The sequence below is a fragment of the Saccopteryx leptura genome, chromosome 4, assembly GCF_036850995.1.
Source record: "Saccopteryx leptura isolate mSacLep1 chromosome 4, mSacLep1_pri_phased_curated, whole genome shotgun sequence".
Taxonomy (NCBI): Eukaryota; Metazoa; Chordata; class Mammalia; order Chiroptera; family Emballonuridae; genus Saccopteryx; species Saccopteryx leptura.
Window position 1 is genome coordinate 150,507,457 of NC_089506.1, and position 21,646 is coordinate 150,529,102.

Below are 21,646 nucleotides of genomic sequence, written 5' to 3' on the forward strand. Positions count from 1 at the left end.
ATTTGCAGATGATATGATATTGTATACAGAAAACCCTAAAATCTCAGTCAAAAAACTACTGGACTTGATAAATGAATTCAGCAAGGTGGCAGGATATAAAATTAATACTCAGAAATCAGAGGCATTTTTATACACTAACAATGAACTGCCAGAAAGAGAAATGAAGGAAGCAATCCCCTTCACAATTGCAAACAAAAAATAAACTACCTGGGAATAAATTTAACCAGGGTGATAAAAGAGTTGTACTTGGAAAATTATAAAACATTGATAAAAGAAATGAAGGAAGATAAAAGAAATGAAGGAAGATACAAACAAGTGGAAGCATATACCATGCTCATGGTTAGGAAGAATAAACATCATTAAAATGTCTATATTACCCAAAGGAATTTATAAATTCAATGCAATGTCAATTAAAATACCAATGACATACTTCAAAGATATAGAACACATATGCCAAAAATTTATATGGAACCAAAAGAGAACACGAATAGCCTCAGCAATCTTGAAAAGGAAGAATAAAGTGGGAGGTATCACACTTTCATATATCAAGTTATACTACAAGGCCATTGTACTCAAAACAGCCTGGTACTGGCATAAGAACAGGCATATAGATCAATGGAACAGAACAGAGAACCCAGAAATAGACCCACACTGTTATGGACAACTGATATTTGACAAAGGAGGTAAGAGCATACAATGGAGTAAAGACAGCTTCTTTAACAAATGGTGTTGGGAAAATTGGACAGCTACCTACAAAAAAAAAAAAAAAAAAAAAAAATGAAACTAGATCACCAGCTTACACCACTCACAAAAATAAACTCAAAATGGATAAAAGATTTAAATGTAAGCCATAAAACCATAAGCATCTTAAAAGAAAACATAGGCAGAAAGCTCTCTGACATCTCTCGCAGCAATATATTTGCTGATTTATCTCCACGGGCAAGTGAAATAAAAGACAGGATAAACAAATGGGACTATATCAAACTAAAAAGATTTTGCACAGCTAAAGACAATAAGAACAGAATAAAAAGACAAACTACACAATGGGAGAACATATTCGACAATACGTCTGATAAGGGGTTAATAACCAAAATTTATAAAGAATTTGTAAAACTCAACACCAGGAAAACAAACAATCCAATCAAAAAATGGGCAAAAGAAATGAATAGACACTTCTCCAAAGAGGACATACAGATGGCCAATAGGCATATGAAAAAATGTTCAACATCACTAATCATTAGAGAAATGCAAATTAAAACCACAATGAGATATCACCTCACACCAGTCAGAATGGCGCTCATCAACAAAACAACACAGAATAAGTGCTGGCGAGGATGTGGAGAAAAGGGAACCCTCCTGCACTGCTGGTGGGAATGCAGACTGGTGCAGCCACTGTGGAAAACAGTATGGAGATTCCTCAAGAAATTAAAAATCGAACTGCCTTTTGACCTAGCCATCCCACTTTTAGGAATATACCCCCAGAACACCATAGCGCTGTTTCAAAAGGAGAAATGCTCCCCCATGTTTATGGCAGCATTGTTCACAATAGCAAAGATCTGGAAAGAGCCCAAGTGTTCGTCAGTGGACGAGTGGATTAAAAAGCTTTGGTACATATATACTATGGAATACTACTCAGCCATAAGAAATGATGACATCGGATCATTTACAACAACATGGATGGACCTTGATAACATTATTCTGAGTGAAATAAGTAAATCATAAAAAACTAAGAACTATATGATTCCATACATAGATGGGACATTAAAATGAGACTCAGAGACATGGACAAGAGTGTGGTAGTTGCGGGGTTGCGGGGGGAGGGGGAGGGAATTGGGGGAGGGGAGGGGCACAAAGAAAACCAGTTAGAAGGCAAAGGAAGACAATTGGACTTTGGGTGATAGGAATGCAGTATAATCAAATGTCAGAATAACCTAGAGATGTTTTCTCTGAACATATGTACCCTGATTTATCAATGTCACCCCATTAAAATTAATTTAAAAAAAAGAAGTACAAAAGGGTATACAGTGAAAATGTACAGAATTTATTTTCAATTTTTATTTAGTTGCCTATCATGAAACATTGGCAACTGTTAACTTAGTTAATTTTCAGCTAGAATTTGACATTTTGCTTCAAGAAAGACATTTTTCTTTTAAGTTGAAAGAAATGTAGATGAAACATAAGGGAAGGGCCAGTGAATTTAAAGATGTTTCCCATAAGGATATGTTCTAGGGCAGGTGTCATTTCGAAAGGAAGGCAATGTATTAAAGAACTGATAGGTGCTCAGGGAGAGTAGGGAGGAACAGGACATTAGCAGGAGAACAAAAGGAAGAGTCAGCACTGAATTTCAGTAGGTTTAGGAAAATGAAGAAATAAGGTAGGATACTGAGAATAGGCAGATCCAGAAGTTTCACTATTGTACTCTTGTAGAAGGTATACTGGGAGGCTCTGAGTGTTACTGAATAATGAGATGTGACTGGAATCAGGACTTCAATAATCCAGAAAACACAAAGACAGTAGCAGGAGAGAAATAACAGAAAGTTTTTCTCAAATATTAAGAAGTAACAACCAATTTCTCTAAAACTATATACAGTACCTGACTGGTTAGATAAAATAACTAGTGGGACTATATAAAAATGACCATACAAGCTGAAACTATATAAAGTAATAATAGTAATTCATGGAAAAAGCTATGGTTGTTCCATGACTTTTATTATTTTTTGTCTAAACATTAAAAATCTTGTTACTGTCAGCTAAAAATTAATAGGAAAATGGAAAGAAAAGGATAAAAAGAACTATTTAGCACACTGTATTTCAAAACTTAGAAACAATGAGAATTAAGATACTTTATTTGTTGGTAAAAACTTACTAAGAGTAGTTTGAACAGTGGCTGCCTTCTATGCTTTAGCAAATTGTCATACTCCTACGTTCCCATCAGCTTCCAACGCTGTTTCCCTTGCACTTCCAATGTCATGGAATATCTCAGAGTTCACTGGATGTGAATGTTTTTTGCTGTCACTTCCTCTGAGACATCTTCATCTTTTTTCGTCACACTTTCCAATTTTACTTCCAGCATTTCATTTTTTCCTGCTCTTTTATCTTTGTTAGCCAAGTCTCTCCTTTGATCATCCATTTTTGTAAAATGGAGGATAATGCTATCTGTGTGTGAACTGAATATTAGATATACAGTGAGAATTCAGTGACAGTTTTTGAAAGAAGTGATATGATTGGTAACTGATTATAATGTGCATCTGTTATTTAGTTAGGAATTTTTACTTAATGCAATCATTCACAGTTAATATATTGTGGTAACTGAAATTTGAACTTTTTATCAGGTGGTAGAAATTGGTGATACTGTATTTAACTAAACTATGGTTCATATTGGAACCATTCAAAGCAAGGAGCACCTGTATTTTGAGTTTTAACTATAGGACAGGTACTGTTCTAATAATCCTATATACTGTATTTCCTCGTGTATAAGACGCGCCTTAATTTTGGGGTCTGAATTTGAAAAAAATGTATTATATAAAGTTTTTGAACTCAAGTTTTATTCATCATAAAATCCATACAACTCCTCACCAAGCACAAAAAAGTGGGAAATGCAAATAAAATCCTCTACAATCACTGTATAAGATGCACCCAATTTATAGACCTCAAATTTTTCAAAAAGGGTGTGTCTAATAGATGGGGAAATACGGTAGTTATTTCACTTGATTGTGACCATAACTCAAAGAGATGTTTCTAGTATTATCCATTTTTTATAGAATAGTGTGATTGTAGCACTTCATCTGGCCATATCATAGAATTAATTCTCCACATATCTGATAGAACAAATTTCCCACAGTCATGATAAACCTAAAGCTCTTTTTCATAAATGCTGACTTACTACCATTAAGGAGTTTAAAATGAGAAGTAACATATGCATTTGAAACATATTTAAAGTGAAATGCCAGGATCTCAAAATATGGAAGGAAGGTGGATACTTCCAGAAGGTTCACTGAATCTTAGACTGCAGTGGGTACCAGCTAATAAAGGGGTACCCATGTCAGGGGACTAAGAGCTAGTGTTGGGTCCTGAGGGCATTTATAAGTCCTTATCCTTCCTTCCCACCCTACATTTCAATGCTCATCCTCTCATTAGGAACAAAGATAATTTTTTTTCAATAAAAAGAAAATATTCCTAGGAGTCCATGAGCTCTCTGAAGGAGCAAGTATCATGCCTAGCGATTTTTGTATCCTTAGAGTCTAGATTAGGGCCTAGCATATATTAAGTGTTCAATAAGTCTTTCTGAAATTGAGGAATAAATATTTACAGTTTCTTGCCTCAAGAGAACCAAGGATAACTCAAGTTTCAGATAAGACATGGAATTAGGTTTCAATTTTAGGGGAAACAAACTCCTTTAATTAATTAGTTAATTAATTGCTAAGAGTGATTAAATTTAGACTTTCTAAAATTAGGCTTCACTGCCTATATTGATTAATATTGGTTGCTTATGCTTGATATTGTTTCTAAAGAAAAGCAAAACCAAATAACTATTTATTTGGGATTATTTCTTCATAAAAGAAGTGCTACAAAAATCTAAACGACAATAGTTATGGAAGACTATGTTTTTCACTGTAAAGGGCAAGCTGCATATCATATAATTTTACAAGCAATTTCTCCACATACAGTTTCATCATTTGCATTTGTGGCCTCAAGTTAACAATGTCCTATTTTAAATTAATAACACTCCCTTGGGGGATGAAGCAGGAACAATATGGCTACTTTGCCACACATTTAAAATGAAAAGACTCTAAATTTCTTTAAAGGCAACTTATCAAAAGAAAATAAAAATGAAAGAAAATACATGTTCCTTTTTAAAACCATCTGAAATAGCTAAAACTAAAAGAATCTCTGAGGCAATATTGATTGTAGAAGGTTACCAGAGAATTTTAATTTAGGGTTTCTTACAAAAGTCTCATTTATAGAAATCACTGCTACACAAAGCTTAAAGTGATATTCATGTGTCTTTGCCTAAATTTTTAACAAGCAACTTCTTCTACAGTATTTTAGAAATTATGAAATTATGTACTACAACTGAATTCGGACAAGGATTGTGGCATGAAATTATTCAAAATATCTGTAAACTAGCTTGTATATGATTTCTTTATTAACTGGTATAACACTAAATACATGAAGTGAGATATGTATGACTGAAGGAGATATTAACCGACATTATGGACAGAAATACTAGTACCAATTCTCAAAGAATATTTGGACATGATATGGCATTTAAGCAAATTTTAATAACTAAAAACTGAAGTCACTGATCAAATTATCCCTCAAAATTTATCATTAAGTATAATTATTTTCTTATAAAATAAGACTATATTTTAAGAATATGATGAAACAAAAAAAAATTAAAAATATACCCCTGCTTTTAAAGTGCTCATAATCAACTTAGAACATCTTGGGAATTTCATAAATAGAACATATTTGGCCTCTCTATGGTGTCTAATGTTCATTTTGAATTTTCACTTCGTATCAAAGTATTTATTTTAGATGTTTTGAATCACTTCTCGAAAGCAATGCAATTTCTCTGAAGAGGTATGTTTTGAAGTACTGTGCCAGCAGACAGACTTATTGCTGGTGATTTGATGTCTGTCAGTGACAAGACAGAGCTGGCAGGGAGGGTGTAGTAGGTGGGAGCACAAAGGGAACGTGCAGCGTGAGCAGAGCCCTTGTGGCTTGAGGGAGGCAGAGAGAAGTCAAGATTCGAGGGAAAGAGCAGTAAAGGTTAGTGATCGGGCAAACCACACCGGTCAGGCGGGCGCAGGCAGAGATTGTGGACTGGGGGAGACGGACTCGGAGGCTGTAGGTAGTGTAGGACGTAGGACAAGGAATCCCTAAGAGGGGAGACAGAAGTCAGGAGGAAACAGAAGACAAGACTAAACCAGATGAGAGACAGAGTCAGAGGGAAAGATGCAGACACAGAGAGGGCCATCAAGAGCAGTGACCCAGACAGAACTTGACACAGGCAAGTGAAGCACAGATAGCCATAGGAAAGGAGATCAATACTTAATGGCAAAAAGGATGAAAGTTTCTGTGCTAGGTACCAGCGATCCTGACTTACTTTTTCAACAATTAGGGACATAGCATTAAGAGCCATGATGCACTGCTATGGGAACAGTAAAAATGTAATAATAACTCCTCCAAATTAACTCATAATTTTCAAGTAGAAATACAAATTCATATTATTCAGTTATTTATCCAAAAGCATTCCAAAAATAATTGTTCTTACAATTTTTTATCTTTAAAGGGAAGAGTTAGCTCAGTGAAAGGAGATTGCCACCTTTACTGCCAAATTCTTCGAAGAATTTTCACAAATTGGTTCAGAAAGCTGTAAAAAACATGGTGGCTATATTTAATTTTATTTTAAGTGAGATTTCTGGAGTGAGACTACTTATATTCACTGTGATTACTAGAAAACTGAAAGAGTCAAAATTACAGGATAACATTGGACCTCATTAATGTATATAATCAGGGCAAATATTGGTGATCTACATAAATATTATATACAGGGGTGGGCAAAAGTAGGGTTATAATTGTTAGTATGCAAAATAGTTTATTCTTATATTGTTATTTATTGTATTATTTTCCATATAAACAACTGTAGACTTACTTTTGCCCATCCTTGTATATAGATAGGTTATTTTAAATTATTCTTTAACCAGTTATTTCTCTAGAATTCCTGATTCCAATTAATTATAATGAATGATTCACTGAAAACACAAGAATTTCTAGTGGTCAACTTTTAGAATACTTATCTCTTAAGTTGACTAATAATTATTAGGTAGACAGAACAATGGATAGGGAAGCTAACTGATGAGTAATAGGACAGGGCCAATTCTACAGTAAAGAACAAAGAGCCTGAGAAGTACAATTTAGTTACTGAAAGCATCATTTAAAGAATTAGAATATCTATTCCTTGAATGAAAAGAGGAATGTGACAATTCTTGAGCAGTGCACGTAGTCCACAAGTGATACAGTATCATATATGCTGGTATGCCTTGAATTTTAAGGTCTGTTTACAAGGCAAAAGTATAGATTTTCAATTACCCAATTAATTTGAGCTGTGTCTAAGAACATATTAGACAACTTGTCTACACATTTTGAATGACACCACATTCTAGAAGCAATACTGTTGACTTTTCATTGCTATCTTTAGAAAAAAGTGATTATTCACTAAGAGGTATAACATAACTCCTTAGTGTCATTTCCCCAGGACACATTTTTAGCAATAAAGTGAAATGAATATTAGGCAAATATTCAGTAAGTTTAGTCCATGTAAACAGTCAATCAGGACTAACTTAGGGTTACATAACTGGGTTTTTTACAATTAAAATTCACCTAGAAATTACTAATTTTCCACTTTTTTTTCTGGTGGGGAAATGAGGTCTGACAGTTGAAGAAAATGATAGCAGCAGTCCCCTTCTTCTATATCAGAACCAAGACAAGATCATCTAAATTTAAGTTAAATTCATAACTCTGAAGAGATCTACTAAGGCTCTTTCCCCACCTTCTCTTCTTCTTTTGAACATTCACGCTGTTACTGTCCTAATCCTGAGGTGCCCGGATTTACACCAAGTGTTCTGGGTAAGCTGAAATAATAGGGAAAAGCCTGTCTCAAGCCATGGCAAGTGTGCGTCAAATGAGAATCATACAAGTTCCGGGCAGACATACTGGTGTTGACAGGTACCGGACATATAGATCACATAATTTTAGTGCATCTCGCTTCAGGTAACAGTAGGTGAAAAATTGAAGCCCTGTGGCAGGCTTTCTCAATCCTATGCGCCTGGTGGTTTCAGCATATCAAACTATTGATTCCCTCACCCTTCTGGTCAGCCCGAAAGGGCTCCATCCATTCACCCCGGGACACAGAAACCTTGTCTGTGAACCCTGGAGTGCCAGAAAGATGTTCTACTTTTCTGTGTGTGTTGCGTAAGGAGGAGTGGGATAGGAATAATCTTAATAACTGGCCGGTAACTGCTTTATGGTTACCACAGCCTCAGAGGACTGGTGAAATGGGTCTGATGTGTTTGTCAGGTTTTCAAGGACCCAGAACAAGAGACTGTGGGGAGGGAATAAAGGCACAGATTTCAGAGCTGAACTGAAATCTCAAAGTCTAGGAAAACAATCTCTAAAGTCAGAGAGGCAAGTACTGTTGTTTTTATCAGTGGAGGTGGCAGAAGGTCAGGATAAGAAGGCATGTCCTGGAAATGTCATCTTCTCAGTGAGGTCTTCCTTGGCCACCCTCTAAAATAATTCAAATCCTCCCCTCCACATACATATACTTTGGGTCATCTTTTCCCACTTTGTATTTCTCCTACCAATTACCACTATGCAGCATAGTATATACCTTCCTGTTTCTCTGTTTAACGTCTGTCTCCGCTATTAGAATATAAGCTCCATGTGGGAACTCTGTCTGCTGTAACTCACTGCTTGTGTCCCTGGCCCCTGGAGCAGCTTCTGGTCCACAGTAACTACTTGCTGAATGAAGGCATGCAGACTGAAAGTACATACGCAGAGAGGCATGTAAGAGCACAGCTGGAGGAGCTGAAAGTATAGGAGCTTCAGCAGCAGCCCTTAGAACCAGCCTGACAAAGAGCAGACTGTCAGTCATATGCCAGCCAAGGCAAGCTGTGTCCAGACTGCAAGAAGTCAGAAGATACCAATGCTCTGTAACCTTGTCTATTTTCAAACATTTATGGTTTGCTTTCCTTTCATTCACCCTGGGGGAATGCCTCCTCACACACAGTCCAAAATTATATTAGCTATTTCTGGGGAGCAGTATGCCATACAATATCATTTCTAATTTCATCTTTACTGCCACTCCAATCTTTCTCTTTTTAATAAGGAAAAAAGTATATTTGTGTTTAGATATTTTGTCCTACTGGACATTTTTCTTTCCACAGTTAGTTTTCCTTCTGATTTCTTCATTATATTTTTTACCTTTTTGTGACTCTGGTTTCTGTATATATTTTGTGACCCTATCAATGTCACAGAAAACAGAAAAACATCAATAAGTTACTTGTTGTTTCAAAATAAAAGACAGGGAAATGGAAGGCAGAATATTTTTAGAAATGCCTTTTCACCCTTAATAGGATTAAAATGATCAATAATAGTCTTAAAATAAATTATAGCCTTAAATTCTAAAATGATTCATGGAAATATATAGTACCATGTTACTTTTTACAGGGTCTTCTTTCTGATGAACTCAAAATACCCCACCAGACACTAAAAAAACTATCTTCATAACATTTCTACAAGATAAATGCAGCAGATATTTGCTGTTGCCATTTTACAACAAACATACAAATCATCACAGTGTGGACTATCCTGTAAACTAGATCCTGTAAACCTATTACATAATTCTGTGAATAACAGTGCTTTAGCAGGCTGATGTTACTAGTAGAAAACACTATTAATAGAAATAAATAGGAAATCAGACACTTGATACATAATCAACCCATCAGAATCCCACCATTCACTACATGTTATGATAACTGAAAAGTCAGACTTCATTTTATGTCTAAGGCAGAACACTGCCCACTCTCAAGTGTGGCATTGTCAAGCATTACATTTGCTTTAAAAAGAAAAGTGAAAACACTATACTGTAGTGAAAATAATTATCAGTGATATTTTAAGTACAATTAAAAATTTTCATTGTATCTGTTTTTAAAATACACACACATAGGTAAATGACATAACAATTAAGGTACTATGTGCAACAGATCTATCTTTGTGTGAAGGAAAACATATTTAGTAAGAATGGAAAAATACAGTATTAAATGATTATGTATTTTTACAGGTAATTTTTCTGCTATGACCATGAAACGTCTAACAGTCAAAAGATAAAAGCATATTATAACAACAACAACTTTGTAATTTTGAAAGCTGGGAAAAAAAAAGATTTCACTAAATGCATAGTCTGGATATCCATTACTAACGAGCTCAGAACACATGTTGAAATCTTCAAGTAATACTAACATTTTAAATTATAGCTAACAGGATTGTGAACAGAGAATTTCAAGTATTTCTGAGGTACTTCAACAAACTTTGGTTATTTACATTTGAATTTCCTGCCATCATCAGAACTGCTATCATTCAATTAAATAGGTCATTAAACAATCTCATCATTGTTTCCTCCTTAATTCATTTCTTTTTCCTGTTCTCTTATTCTTCTAGTAATGACACTTTTATTTATTTTTATATTTTATATTTTATTTTTTATATTTTTCTGAAGCTGGAAACGGGGAGGCAGTCAGACAGACTCCCGCATGAGCCCAACCGGGATCCACCCGGCACGCCCACCAGAGGGCGATGCTCTGCCCCTCTGGGCCGTCGCTCTGTCGCGACCAGAGCCACTCTAGCGCCTGGGGCAGAGGCCAAGGAGCCATCCCCAGCGCCCTGGCCATCTTTTGCTCCAATGGAGCCTTGGCTGCAGGAGGGGAAGAGAGAGACAGAGAGGAAGGAGAGGGGGAGGGGTGGAGAAGCAGATGGGCGCCTCTCCTGTGTGCCCTGGCCGGTAATCAAACCCGGGACTTCTGCACGCCAGGCCGATGCTCTACCACTGAGCCAACCGGCCAGGGCCCCATGACACTTTTATTATTCCAGTTAGTTTTCATTGAGTTACCATTGTCTCCTCCTTTTCTTTTAGCCTCCACTTCCCATCTACTTGTCATCCAGGAGCGAAAGCCCTGTCTGCGAGAGCTCCCCATCCTCTCTGGTCCCATGGCCAGCACTCCAATACATGTCACCAACTGACAGGCCTGCTTTACCGTCCCAGCCTGCTGAGTCTATTGCTTCTGGCTTCTTGTTCCTCTCTCACCCAGTTATTACATTAATCTTTTTTAAAAACCCATTTGATCATGTCATACCGTTGGTAAATTTTTTTAAAGGATTCTTTGAAAGAAATCACGGATTTTGAATGAAAGATGTTCAGTTTTGATAAGTGGGTGTGGAAAACGCTGGGGTGCCGGCCCTCACTCTTTTCTCGTTTGACGCCACCTAATGTTGATGCCAGCTTCAGGAGGAGGGAGCTGCCCACCAGCAACAGGCCAGGAAACAGTTCTTTAAAACATTTTCTTGGGGAAAAAAGTAGTCATGATAAGTTGTTGTGGACTGCTTCCAGAACAGTGCCTGGGACATAATAAATGCTTGGTAAATATTTGCAAAATATGCTGGGGAGGGTACACGAAATCTTCTCCTGAGTTAGGGCCAAATTTGTTGGAATAAAAACCCAGCATTTTACAGAAAGTAGGAAGTTCTGTCCTGAGAAAAATTTGGTCAGAGAAGAGCTGAATAGTAGGATGACTTAATGTCAGATCAAATGAGTGTGCTAAAGAAGAAACTTAATAGCCTTCCCCTGATAAATCATACAGCAAAGCCTAATGAGGTACTGAGGGAGCAAGTATAAGAGTGACCGTCTCCAATGAGCTTTTTAGTACCTTTGTAGAAAAAGTTGCTCTTAAACCCTAAGTATGAGAGCAAAGATGAGCTTTACAAGGCTTTAGTTTCAAAAGAGTTAAGGTTGCTTCTACTTTAACTTGAGAGACCATGAGAGCTGAAGTTTAAACCTGTTGCATGAATAATTATCTACTGCAGTGGAACAAATCACCCCAAAACTTGGTAGCTTAAAACAATATACATCAATCACCCCCCATTTCTGTGGTTCAGGAATCCGAGCATAGTTTAGCTGGGTAATTGGTTCAGGGTGTATCACAAGGCCACAATTAAGGTGTTGGCAGGGGCTGCAGCCATCTCAAAGCTCAACTAGGACAGATTCTCTTCCAAGGTCACTCATGTGGCTGTTGGCAGGCCTCAGGTCCTCACTGGCGCTTGGCCACAGACACCAATTCCTTGCCACCTGGACCTCTCTGTAGAGCAGCTCACAGCACAGCAGCTGGCTTCCGTCAGGGAGACCACGCGAGAGGACAAGATGGAGCCTAAGGTCTGCCAGCACTCACTGGTCTTACCACATCCCCAGTTATCCTTATGCAGCAGGCTTCATAGGATGGTGAATAATTTTTTAAAGACTTGGTTATAGTGCCTGATAACTTGTAGGGCTGAAACAATGTCCTCAGAATGTGGTATTTGCTCTAAATCAGCATCTAATATACTGTTCTATTTCTCCCAGATCTGGGAATGAAGGGGTAGAAGTGGGACTGGCTTCTCTACTTATTACCCTTAGTAATCTACTAGCAAAACTGTTGCTTCCCATTCCCATACTGTTCGGCTGTGATGCTCTAAAGGTCTTAGTTCCACAGGAAGGAATGCTTACATCAGGGGATACAATGATTCCATCCACCTGGAAGTTGAGACTACCACCTTAACACCTTGGGCTCCTTATACCACTGAATTAACAAAGACTGGAGAGTGTCACTATGCTGGCTGGGGCAATTAATTAATCCTGATTACTAAGGGAAAACTGAGCTGCTACTATACAATAAAGGGTAAAGAGGAGTATGTCTATAATGCAGGAAGTCATCTAAGATACATGTTAGCACTCCTTGTGATTAATATCAAGGGAAAACTATAATCTAACTATAATCTAATCCTAGGCAGGATTGGTAATGGCCCAGACCCTACAGGAATGAAGGTATAGAGTCATCACACCAGGCAAGCCACCATAATGAGCTGAGATGCTTGCAGAGAGCAAAGGAAATATAGAATACAGTAGTTATAAATACCAGCTACAACTTCATGACCAGTTGCAAAAATGAGAAAGGTAATAGGAAGATTTCTTCCTTATTTTGATATGAATACACATATACTTAATATTTTTGTTTTCTTCTAATTCCCTTATCATATCAGATATGTCACTAGCAATTAGCATTATCTCTCAGTATTTAAATTATACAATACCAAAAGTGACAAGAATGAACATCAGCCAAGGACAAATGAAGTAGTTTTGTATACTTTTCTGGGGAAAGGGTTAGAGTGTGTTTTTGGTTGTAAATGGGATGGTTATATCATGTTAGGTGAAAATATAACTTTGTTAACATCTTTATTTGGAGATTAAGTTTGTGGAAGATAATGTATAAGAGTGCCAAGTTGATAAGGGGTGGGCTGTAAAGGCTCTGATGTCAGTTTGATGAGGTTGAACTACATTTCCCAGAATTTCTTTTCAAATTGTATGCTTCTGGTAAGGATGGTACACAAGTGATATTTCCTGGTAAATCTAGAGGGTTAAATGAAATCAGCGGCAATTTTGAGCTCACACGTACTGGTGTTTACCTGCTGGCTCACCTGGTGGCAGAGGGCAATGGCCAGGATTGCATCTGCTCCACCTTCCCCTGGATGCTCCTCCTTTGGCATCTCTGACTCCTAGGCCATGTGTGTGCATGGCTAGCTCCATGACAAAGGGCACTGGCTTCTATAGGACACCCACACCACCAAGGACAGAAGCCACAAGAACTGACACGGGTTTATTAATTTCATCTTCATGGGTCCTAGTTCATGCTTATGGGTTCTAGCTCAATCTTGCTCTCTGCCACTTTATATCCATCTTCCCTTAGTGAATGTCTGCTCTGCAGACTCAAGTTCTAGCATCGAGTGCAAAGTCGACATTCTAACAAAGACTGCTTAACCAGCTCTGGCCAAATCCCTGTAATAAATCCTTTGCTATATATAGTTAATCTTCGTTATTTGTAGATTACTCTATTTGTGAATTCACCTACTTCACTAAAATATATTGTAACCCCCCAAATCAATACTCATGATGATCCTGCGGTCTGTGCATATACAGAGTTGTGAAGAATTTGAGCTGCTCAACATGCACATTCCTAACTAAGGAACTAAGGCCATGTTCTGCCTTCTTGTTTCCCGTCTCATGCTGTAACCAGGTGTGTTTTTCACAGACTATTTTTGCCATGTTTTTCACATTTTTGTGCTTTTGCTAGTGATTTCACCATTTGTAATGGCCCCCAAGTACAGTGCTGAAGTGTGGTCTAGTATTCCACATCACAAGAAGACTGTGATGGAGAAAATAAGTATGTTAGATAAGCCTCATTCTGAGTTACAATGCTATTGTCTATGAGTTCATTGTTAGAGAAGCAACAACATATATTAAATTAGGCGCCTTTAAACAGAAACTTTCATAAGACAAGGTTATATATTGATCAGTTGATGAAATTCCTGTGATCAGAGGTTTGCGGGAACCTAACTGTGTATTTTCCCTAGGAGTAATAATTAAGCATTTAATAATTCAGTGTTCTCTGAAACTTTATAGAACATTACCACCACTAATGAATAAAATAAACTGTATTAACACACACACACATATACATATATATACACATACACATATGTATATATGTTGTGATATATGCATCTCCTAGTCTATGTCTCTGATTGAACCCGGCTGACAGGCCAGAAGAATTTAGCTACAATGATAGCAAAGCTCAGGACAAGCTTAGGTATTAATGACAGTGAAATATATTTACAACAGTTCTTTACCTAGTATTAAACTGTTCTCCAAATTATTTCCTTCAAATGCATATACATGTCTGCAACTCTAACTGCATAGCTATTCACTGTCTCCTCTGAGTGCTATATGGCATAGTGCATCTTCAAAAGTTCCGCTTATTCTCTGGCACCTATGGGCAAAGCAAGCCCATTTTTGTTCTGTAGTCATAACCAGATATCACTGCTCAATTAATGTTTACTATCAGAACTGGTTAGGATGGTGAAAGCCAAAACAAGAAAGCAATGAAAATATCACTCGCTCCTCTTATCTGGAGATTAGAGACAAAAGTACAAAAGCTGTAGGCTAGAAACCAGCGCCAGCCACGACCCGCCTGGAGTCCGCCTGAGCTGCTCACCCGTCCCCTTTCCTTTCAATAGGCAGGCCAGTTTTGCCTTCGTTTCCCGTGAACATCCTCAGATCCATTCTAGCACCTGCTCCTTACATTACAGTTTCTTTTGCCTAAAATGCCATCCTGCACGTTTTCCTACAATCCAAATCCTAACACACAAAGTCCAGCCAAAATCTTTTGCATCAAAAACCTTTCTAAAGAGTCTACGCCACAAGTCTCTCTTTTTTTTTTTTTTGAATTCACAGCCTTGACTGCCTGTTGTTATCACTGAGTTTGTACTCAGTCAGAGAGATACTCTGAGATCCTGTATGGCTACCCAGTTCTTGTCTTATATCAACTTTTAATTTATGGACAGCTTGTCTTCCTAAGCTTCAAAAGCAACTGTCTACATTACTCTCAAATTGGGTCACCTACTCATCTTGAATGAGTATGTTGGTAAACATTCAGCTACTTCGCAAATTTCTGGTAGTGGATCAGACCTATGCCATGTGTTACCAATAATTCATATGAATCTTCAAATGAATTTGCAAAACAGAATTCCACATTTCATTAGCATATTTTTTCACCTAAAAATAAACCATACATCTCATCAAACACATACCTGCTGAGACTCGGGGACAGTCAGGCAGCATGGACTCCACTGATGTGTCTAATGGTTCTGAGCTAGAGACCCAGTTACAACAGTTCTGCAATGTAATAGACAATTTTTCTGTTGAAACATAATTTAAGCCAAGACCAAGTGTTCAGGCTGTAGAGATTAATTTATCTTATATAATAAATCACTAGAGGTATATTCAATTATTTTTCATACACTGTAAAAAGTTTTCTTATGTAAACTGTCAGTAATTATTCATGACCAACATGACTATGGAAAAAGTTTATCTTGCACAATTCAGGAAATCATGTGTGCTGATATTAAGGAGACATGTGACCTATGAACCATGAGGTAATTTATTTCTAAGAGAAGGCTAGGATTATGATGCAAAGAAAATGAAAAGGGTACAACTTTTAGAGGAAAATGAATATTATTTTGAATGTAAGAAAAAGTGGCTACATTTTAAAACAATATTCTTTGTAATACTAGAAGAAACAAATTCTGTACTTACTTCTCAAAACCTGGTCCATGTAACTATACTACCTTTTCATTTTTACTTGGACTTGCTTCAATGAAGGATGTATTAAATAGCTCAAAAGAAACACAATCTGGTGAATTGTAGCTGTGTGTCTGAAGACATAAAGCCTTCAATATTAAAGATTAACCTCTATGAGAATAATGATTATAGCTCAAGACAAATGAAATAAAAATAATCTATATCTCTTCCATACATTTTAAGTCTATATCAGAATTTTGGCTCAAAAAAATGTGATTAACCTCATATATAGCTTTTAAAAAATTCCTAAAACACACACACACAATGAATTTCCAGACAAATCTTATTTTAAAAGTAATCATCCTATCAATCATGTTGGAAAAATTGCTGATTGCTATTCTGGTAAACAACCATGTATTGTGTATTTTTAGATGCTTGTTGTCCTGGTTGTGCACCATGGAATCTGTCCTCACTGCGGAAAGATCCTTGACTGGTAGATCAAGTGTCTCATTGTGTTTCCTTAATTCATTCTGTCTGGAAGAATATGTCAGCTGTGTTGCAGTGAGGAGAGAATTTCAAAGGCCCCAGTCCCCACCAATAAAGGCCGAGGAATGGCTTTTGAATAGATTTGTCAAGGCAACCCTACTGTTCTGGGACCAGGGAGAGCAGGAATAACATAAAGGACGGGCTGCTGTATGAGATTAGAAAGTGAAGTTCACAAAGGATGGAAGATTTCTGTAAGAAACAGTAGTGGATCAATGAAACTATTGAACTGTATGGAAAAAAACCATGAAAACAAACACAACATCTAGTAATGTTCTTAAGTGCTTTCTCTCTTTTTACATTTAAAATGGATAAAATATTACTGTTTTCATGCATTACAAAAGCGTGATTGTTTAAAGTGGATATGTATTCTTAACTTGCACTCCTAATCTTAATTAGCAGCCAAGTGAAAAATTGTACAATGTAAGAGAGCAGAAATTATAAAGGAAATAGGGTTTAGAAGATATTTCATACATTTGAAATAAGTAAAATTAATATTACTATTGATAGAATGCTACATCAGAGAGTTCTAGATAATGCAGAAGATTAACACACAATTAGCCAGCTTTTATATACAATGTGACACTTGCTTGTAAGAAATAAGTATTCTCTAAAGCAGTGTCAAGATATGTAAATGGATGATTTGTTTTATCATTCATCACAGCCCCTAATAAATTCAAAAATCATGACTTCTATAGGTACTAAAAATAGGCTCCCAATGATACAGAGAGATAGCTTCAATGAAGAATGACTTTCTCTTTCTCTCTCGCTTTCTTAAACAATTCAGTCTTTTCAATGTCAGCAATTAGCACCACCGACAGACAGGCAGCGATTAGGCATATATTTTAATTATTATTCATCCTAGTAGTACCTCCAAATCTGATGAAAGTCAGCTATTACCGAAGTGATATGTCACTCTTAATACTGCTCACCTACACTTCACATATGTAAAACTATGTCTTATAGGATATTTCTAGTATTAATAAAAGTGATGGCATATTACAATGTGCAAGTGATTAATCATCTTCTAACTCGTTATCACTGACTTTAAAAAGCTGAACAAAATGAATTTTATGCAGGTCACCTTTAACTTAAACATTTAGAGCAAAATAAAACTTAATATTTTATGTTTCTGAAATTTCAGTTTTTATCTGGACACAGGTTTAGGCTTTGATCTCTCATAAAAATAGGATAGAAAAGAAACAGTCTATAGTTAAGGCAGAATGTATAAAAGTTCTCAGGAATGACAAAGTACCTGTGTATGATTGTAATGGTTTGATACCACAAGTTTGATGAGTGTATACATGTGTGCACATGTGATATTTCACCCTGCTGGGAAAAATATACAGAAAAAAGGGCAAAACAACCTAAAACTATGTTTGCCATGTCATTGAGTATAATGAACTAAATAATGCAAACATACTGGGAAATATATGTAAAGAACTATGAGACGGACATACAGCCATTATATATTAATACAAACTGTCTGAAATTCTATCTTATCAAATGTAAGTCCCTATTCTAAGATGTGTTTCTATAGTTTAGAAACCAAGTCTCTTTCACAGTTTTAATCCTTCTTCTGTTCATCTTCTGGAAGCCCCAATTTGCCCCACCACCCTAGTTCTTCAGTTGAGATGAACACTAGCAACGTGTTGGCAACAAAGGCAACTCACTGAGAAAGCCCTGCCTTAGCTAAAAACATGCTGGAGTGTGTTCTGAGTCCCCGAGATCTTATTCTCAGGTGCCCAACAGACAGCAGCAGGGAATGCTAGACTAGAGAGGTACCAACAGAGCCTTATCCTAACCAACAAGCAGAGAGAGAGAGACATCCTTGACAATAACCAGCAGATTGGGCTGGATCATGCAACTAGAGGTTCTCTGAGTCTGAGGGAAAAAGAGAAAAATAGTCACTATAAATGAGTGGTTTTCAAGTTAAGTGTTTTCAATCTGAAAATCTTTTGCTCTGAAATTATGACATCACAGATTTTTGTGGTTGAAACTTGTCTTCTTTGTGAAATCCAGAAACTTGGGAACTATCAATATAGATTAGAAGTGGCTTTAGGCCACAGTGCTGAGTGACTAGCTTTGACATTTGAACCAAGAATAAAATAAATGAACATTTTTTACAAAAGGTAAGAGTTTACTATATTATGTTGAAAGAGAAAATAGGCAGTAGGTGTTCATTGCAAGGCATGTGGAAGTATTTGGAGATTCTCGTTGACCTGGTTGAGTTTAGGTTTTTATTCAATTCAATTTCATTTGTCTGAGTTGTAAATCACCAGAGCCTCATCCAGTGACCTTTAACATGGCCAGCATTGTCTCCTCAGACAAGAAAAACTACAATTCACCAGGCTGTGTTCCCGGCACTGACACAGAGCTGAGTGAGGAGGTAAGGACTGCTATGTAGAATCATAGATCTGGCTTGCCCTGAGACTCTCAAAAGTCAGGGGTATGTCAGGAAATGACATGCGCCCCCATCAGCCCTTTTTCTTAAAAATAAAAACTACACGTTTAAGATATGTAACATGATGATGTGATATGCATATACATAGTGAAATGATCACTATAGTAAAGCAAATTAACCTATCTTCTCACATAGATATCATTTGCGGATGTGTGTGTAGTGAGAAAAACTGAAATCTATTCTCTTAGCAAATTTCTTGTGTTCAACCCAATTTTAAGAACAGTCATCAGGCTGGATCACCAGGTCTCTAGACTTATGCAATGCACATAACAGCAACTTCACACTCTTTGCCGAACATCTCCCCACTCCCCACCTCCCTGCCACTGGTAGTCACCACCCTACTCTCTGTTTCTATGTGTTCAATTTTTCTAGAGTCTATAGGTGAGATCATGGAGCACTTTCCTCTCTGTGCCTGGCTTATTACACTTACGTAATATCCTCTAGGTCCATCCTTGCCCACTCAGCCTTTCCAGACCTGGAGCCTGGGGTAAAATGTGTTTCTTTAGAGTTGCCTTCTGTCACTTTTGCCTGTCATCATGAGGTGGGCCTACTAGGTATGCTTAGTCTTTTGGTAGGATATTTCATTTGGAATAATTTCTAAAAAGGAGTCCTCTTTGACTGTTTTCTTTTAAAAGGAATTGATATTTTACAATTATACAAGTAATACAAAAATATAGTACTGAACATTCCTTTTTGTATGCTAAATTCTTTGTATGCTGGATTAAAAAATCAGTCCTTTTATAGTAACTTATCATATTAATTTAAACTGGCTTACAAAACAAAAAACAGCCTGACCAGGTGGTGGATAGAGCAGTAGACTGGGATGCGGAGGACCCAGGTTCGAGACCCCGAGGTCGCCAGCTTGAGCGCGGGCTCATCTGGTTTGAGCAAAAAACTCACCAGCTTGGACCCAAGATCGCTGGCTCGAGCAAGGGGTTACTGGGTCTGCTGAAGGCCCGCGGTCAAGGCACATATGAGAAAGCAATCAATGAACAACTAAGGTGTCACAACGAAAAACTGATGATTGATGCTTCTCATCTCTCTCCATTCCTGTCTGTCTGTCCCTATCTATCCCTCTCTCTGACTCTCTCTCTGTCCCTGTAAAAAAACAAAAACAAAATAAAAAAACCAAAAAACAGTTTTATGATGTGCAGTCTAACAGGAATGAGTAGGCAACCTGTACCACTGTCCTACCTGTATTTTCGAGTTTGGTGAAATAATGGAGCCAACCATCAGGAGGCCGAAAGCACTGCAGCTTCATCTATAACTAGACCACTATTTTTATGGGTAACATTCCAGGTTAGCCAAGGTGTTTTTCTTGGGAGAGAAATTGCAAATATCTCAGTTTCTGAGCTGATTCCAACTGAGGCTAGCTCAGGAGGAGTGGAGGGAGTGGACACTGAGGGACACAAAGGTCACCCTACCACACTTTCTCCCGATACCCCTGCTCAGGACAATAGCCCTTTCTACTTACTGACCAAAAGCTTGTTTGTCTTCTTTATTCCAAAAAGTCATGCAGAATGGACAAGGACTAAAAGAGGTGAAAGAACAGGGGATGGAGAGTCATCCTAAGTGTTAGAAAACACTGAACTGTTATCTTGTCAAACCACATAGATTCTCTACAAGAGGAGAGGGTTTCAGACATTTAGTGAGTTCTTACAAGGATATGTGGCATAGTCTCCTAGAGTTTCCTTTTTTGTTCTTGTTTTAGGGAAGAGCTCTGAGCACGGATAACTTCAAAGCTCCATCAACTATGATCTAATAATTTTTATCTCTGGGATATTATAGTGTTTTCTTTAATAATACATTTCATTTCTTAATATAATACCATTTGTTTTTCAAGGGGTTTTCTTCTTGGTCATCATTTTTGATTCTCAAGTAGTGCAGGAAGTAGAGTTATCACCTCTAATTCACAACTATGAACCAGGCCCAGGAAAAGACAGAGTGGCCTTCCCAGGCCCGTAAATCTCAGTACTGGGTACATGCCCGATCCTTAATTATCGATTTACTTAGTGAGTGACTAAGCCAGAATCATTATCAAAACTCAGTTCTCTGCCTGACCAGGCGGTGGCGCAGTGGGTAGAGCGATGGACTGGGATGCCGAAGACCCAGGTTCGAGACCCCAAGGTCGCCAGCTTAAGCGCAGGCTCATCTGGTTTGAGCATAAGCTCACCAGCTTGGACCCAAGGTCACTGGCTCCAGCAAGGGGTTACTTGGTCTGCTCAAGGCCCACAGTCAAGGCATATATGAGAAAGCAATCAATGAACAACCAAGGTGTCGCAATGCACAACGAAAAACTAATGATTGATGCTTCTCATCACTCCATTCCTGTCTGTCTGTCCCTGTCTATTCCTCTCTTTGACTCTCTGTCTCTGTAAAAAAATAAATAAATAAATAAAACAACAAAAAACAAAAAACTCAGTTCTCCTAATTTCCTGTTCATCCTTTTTACTCCTGGCATAATGACCAAGATTTTCTGAATGTGAAAATCATTCATAAAACAAAAGGAAAATATAGTTCATGTATTTCATATTATTTGGAAGTGAGAAGCTAACAGCAATCATATAGCTGTGATTTATTAAACTTCTTTCAATTGCCAACTGTGCTATTTCTTCACATCTGTTATTTCCCAAACACGTCTACAAGGTGGGTATTATGTTTTACAGATGAGAAAACTGAATTTCAAAGATATT

At 37.4% G+C, this 21,646-nt stretch overlaps 1 protein-coding gene across 7 annotated transcripts in view; it reads right to left on the bottom strand.

The window, feature by feature from the left end:
• Positions 1-21,646, bottom strand: part of ARB2A (ARB2 cotranscriptional regulator A) — a 483,251-nt gene that overhangs the window by 162,075 nt on the left and 299,530 nt on the right. For all 7 annotated transcript variants that reach the window (XM_066381837.1, XM_066381841.1, XM_066381839.1 and 4 more), the window contains one exon: positions 15,457-15,541. In XM_066381837.1, the coding sequence (XP_066237934.1) occupies positions 15,457-15,541 (85 nt within the window). The remainder of the gene's footprint in view (positions 1-15,456; positions 15,542-21,646) is intronic.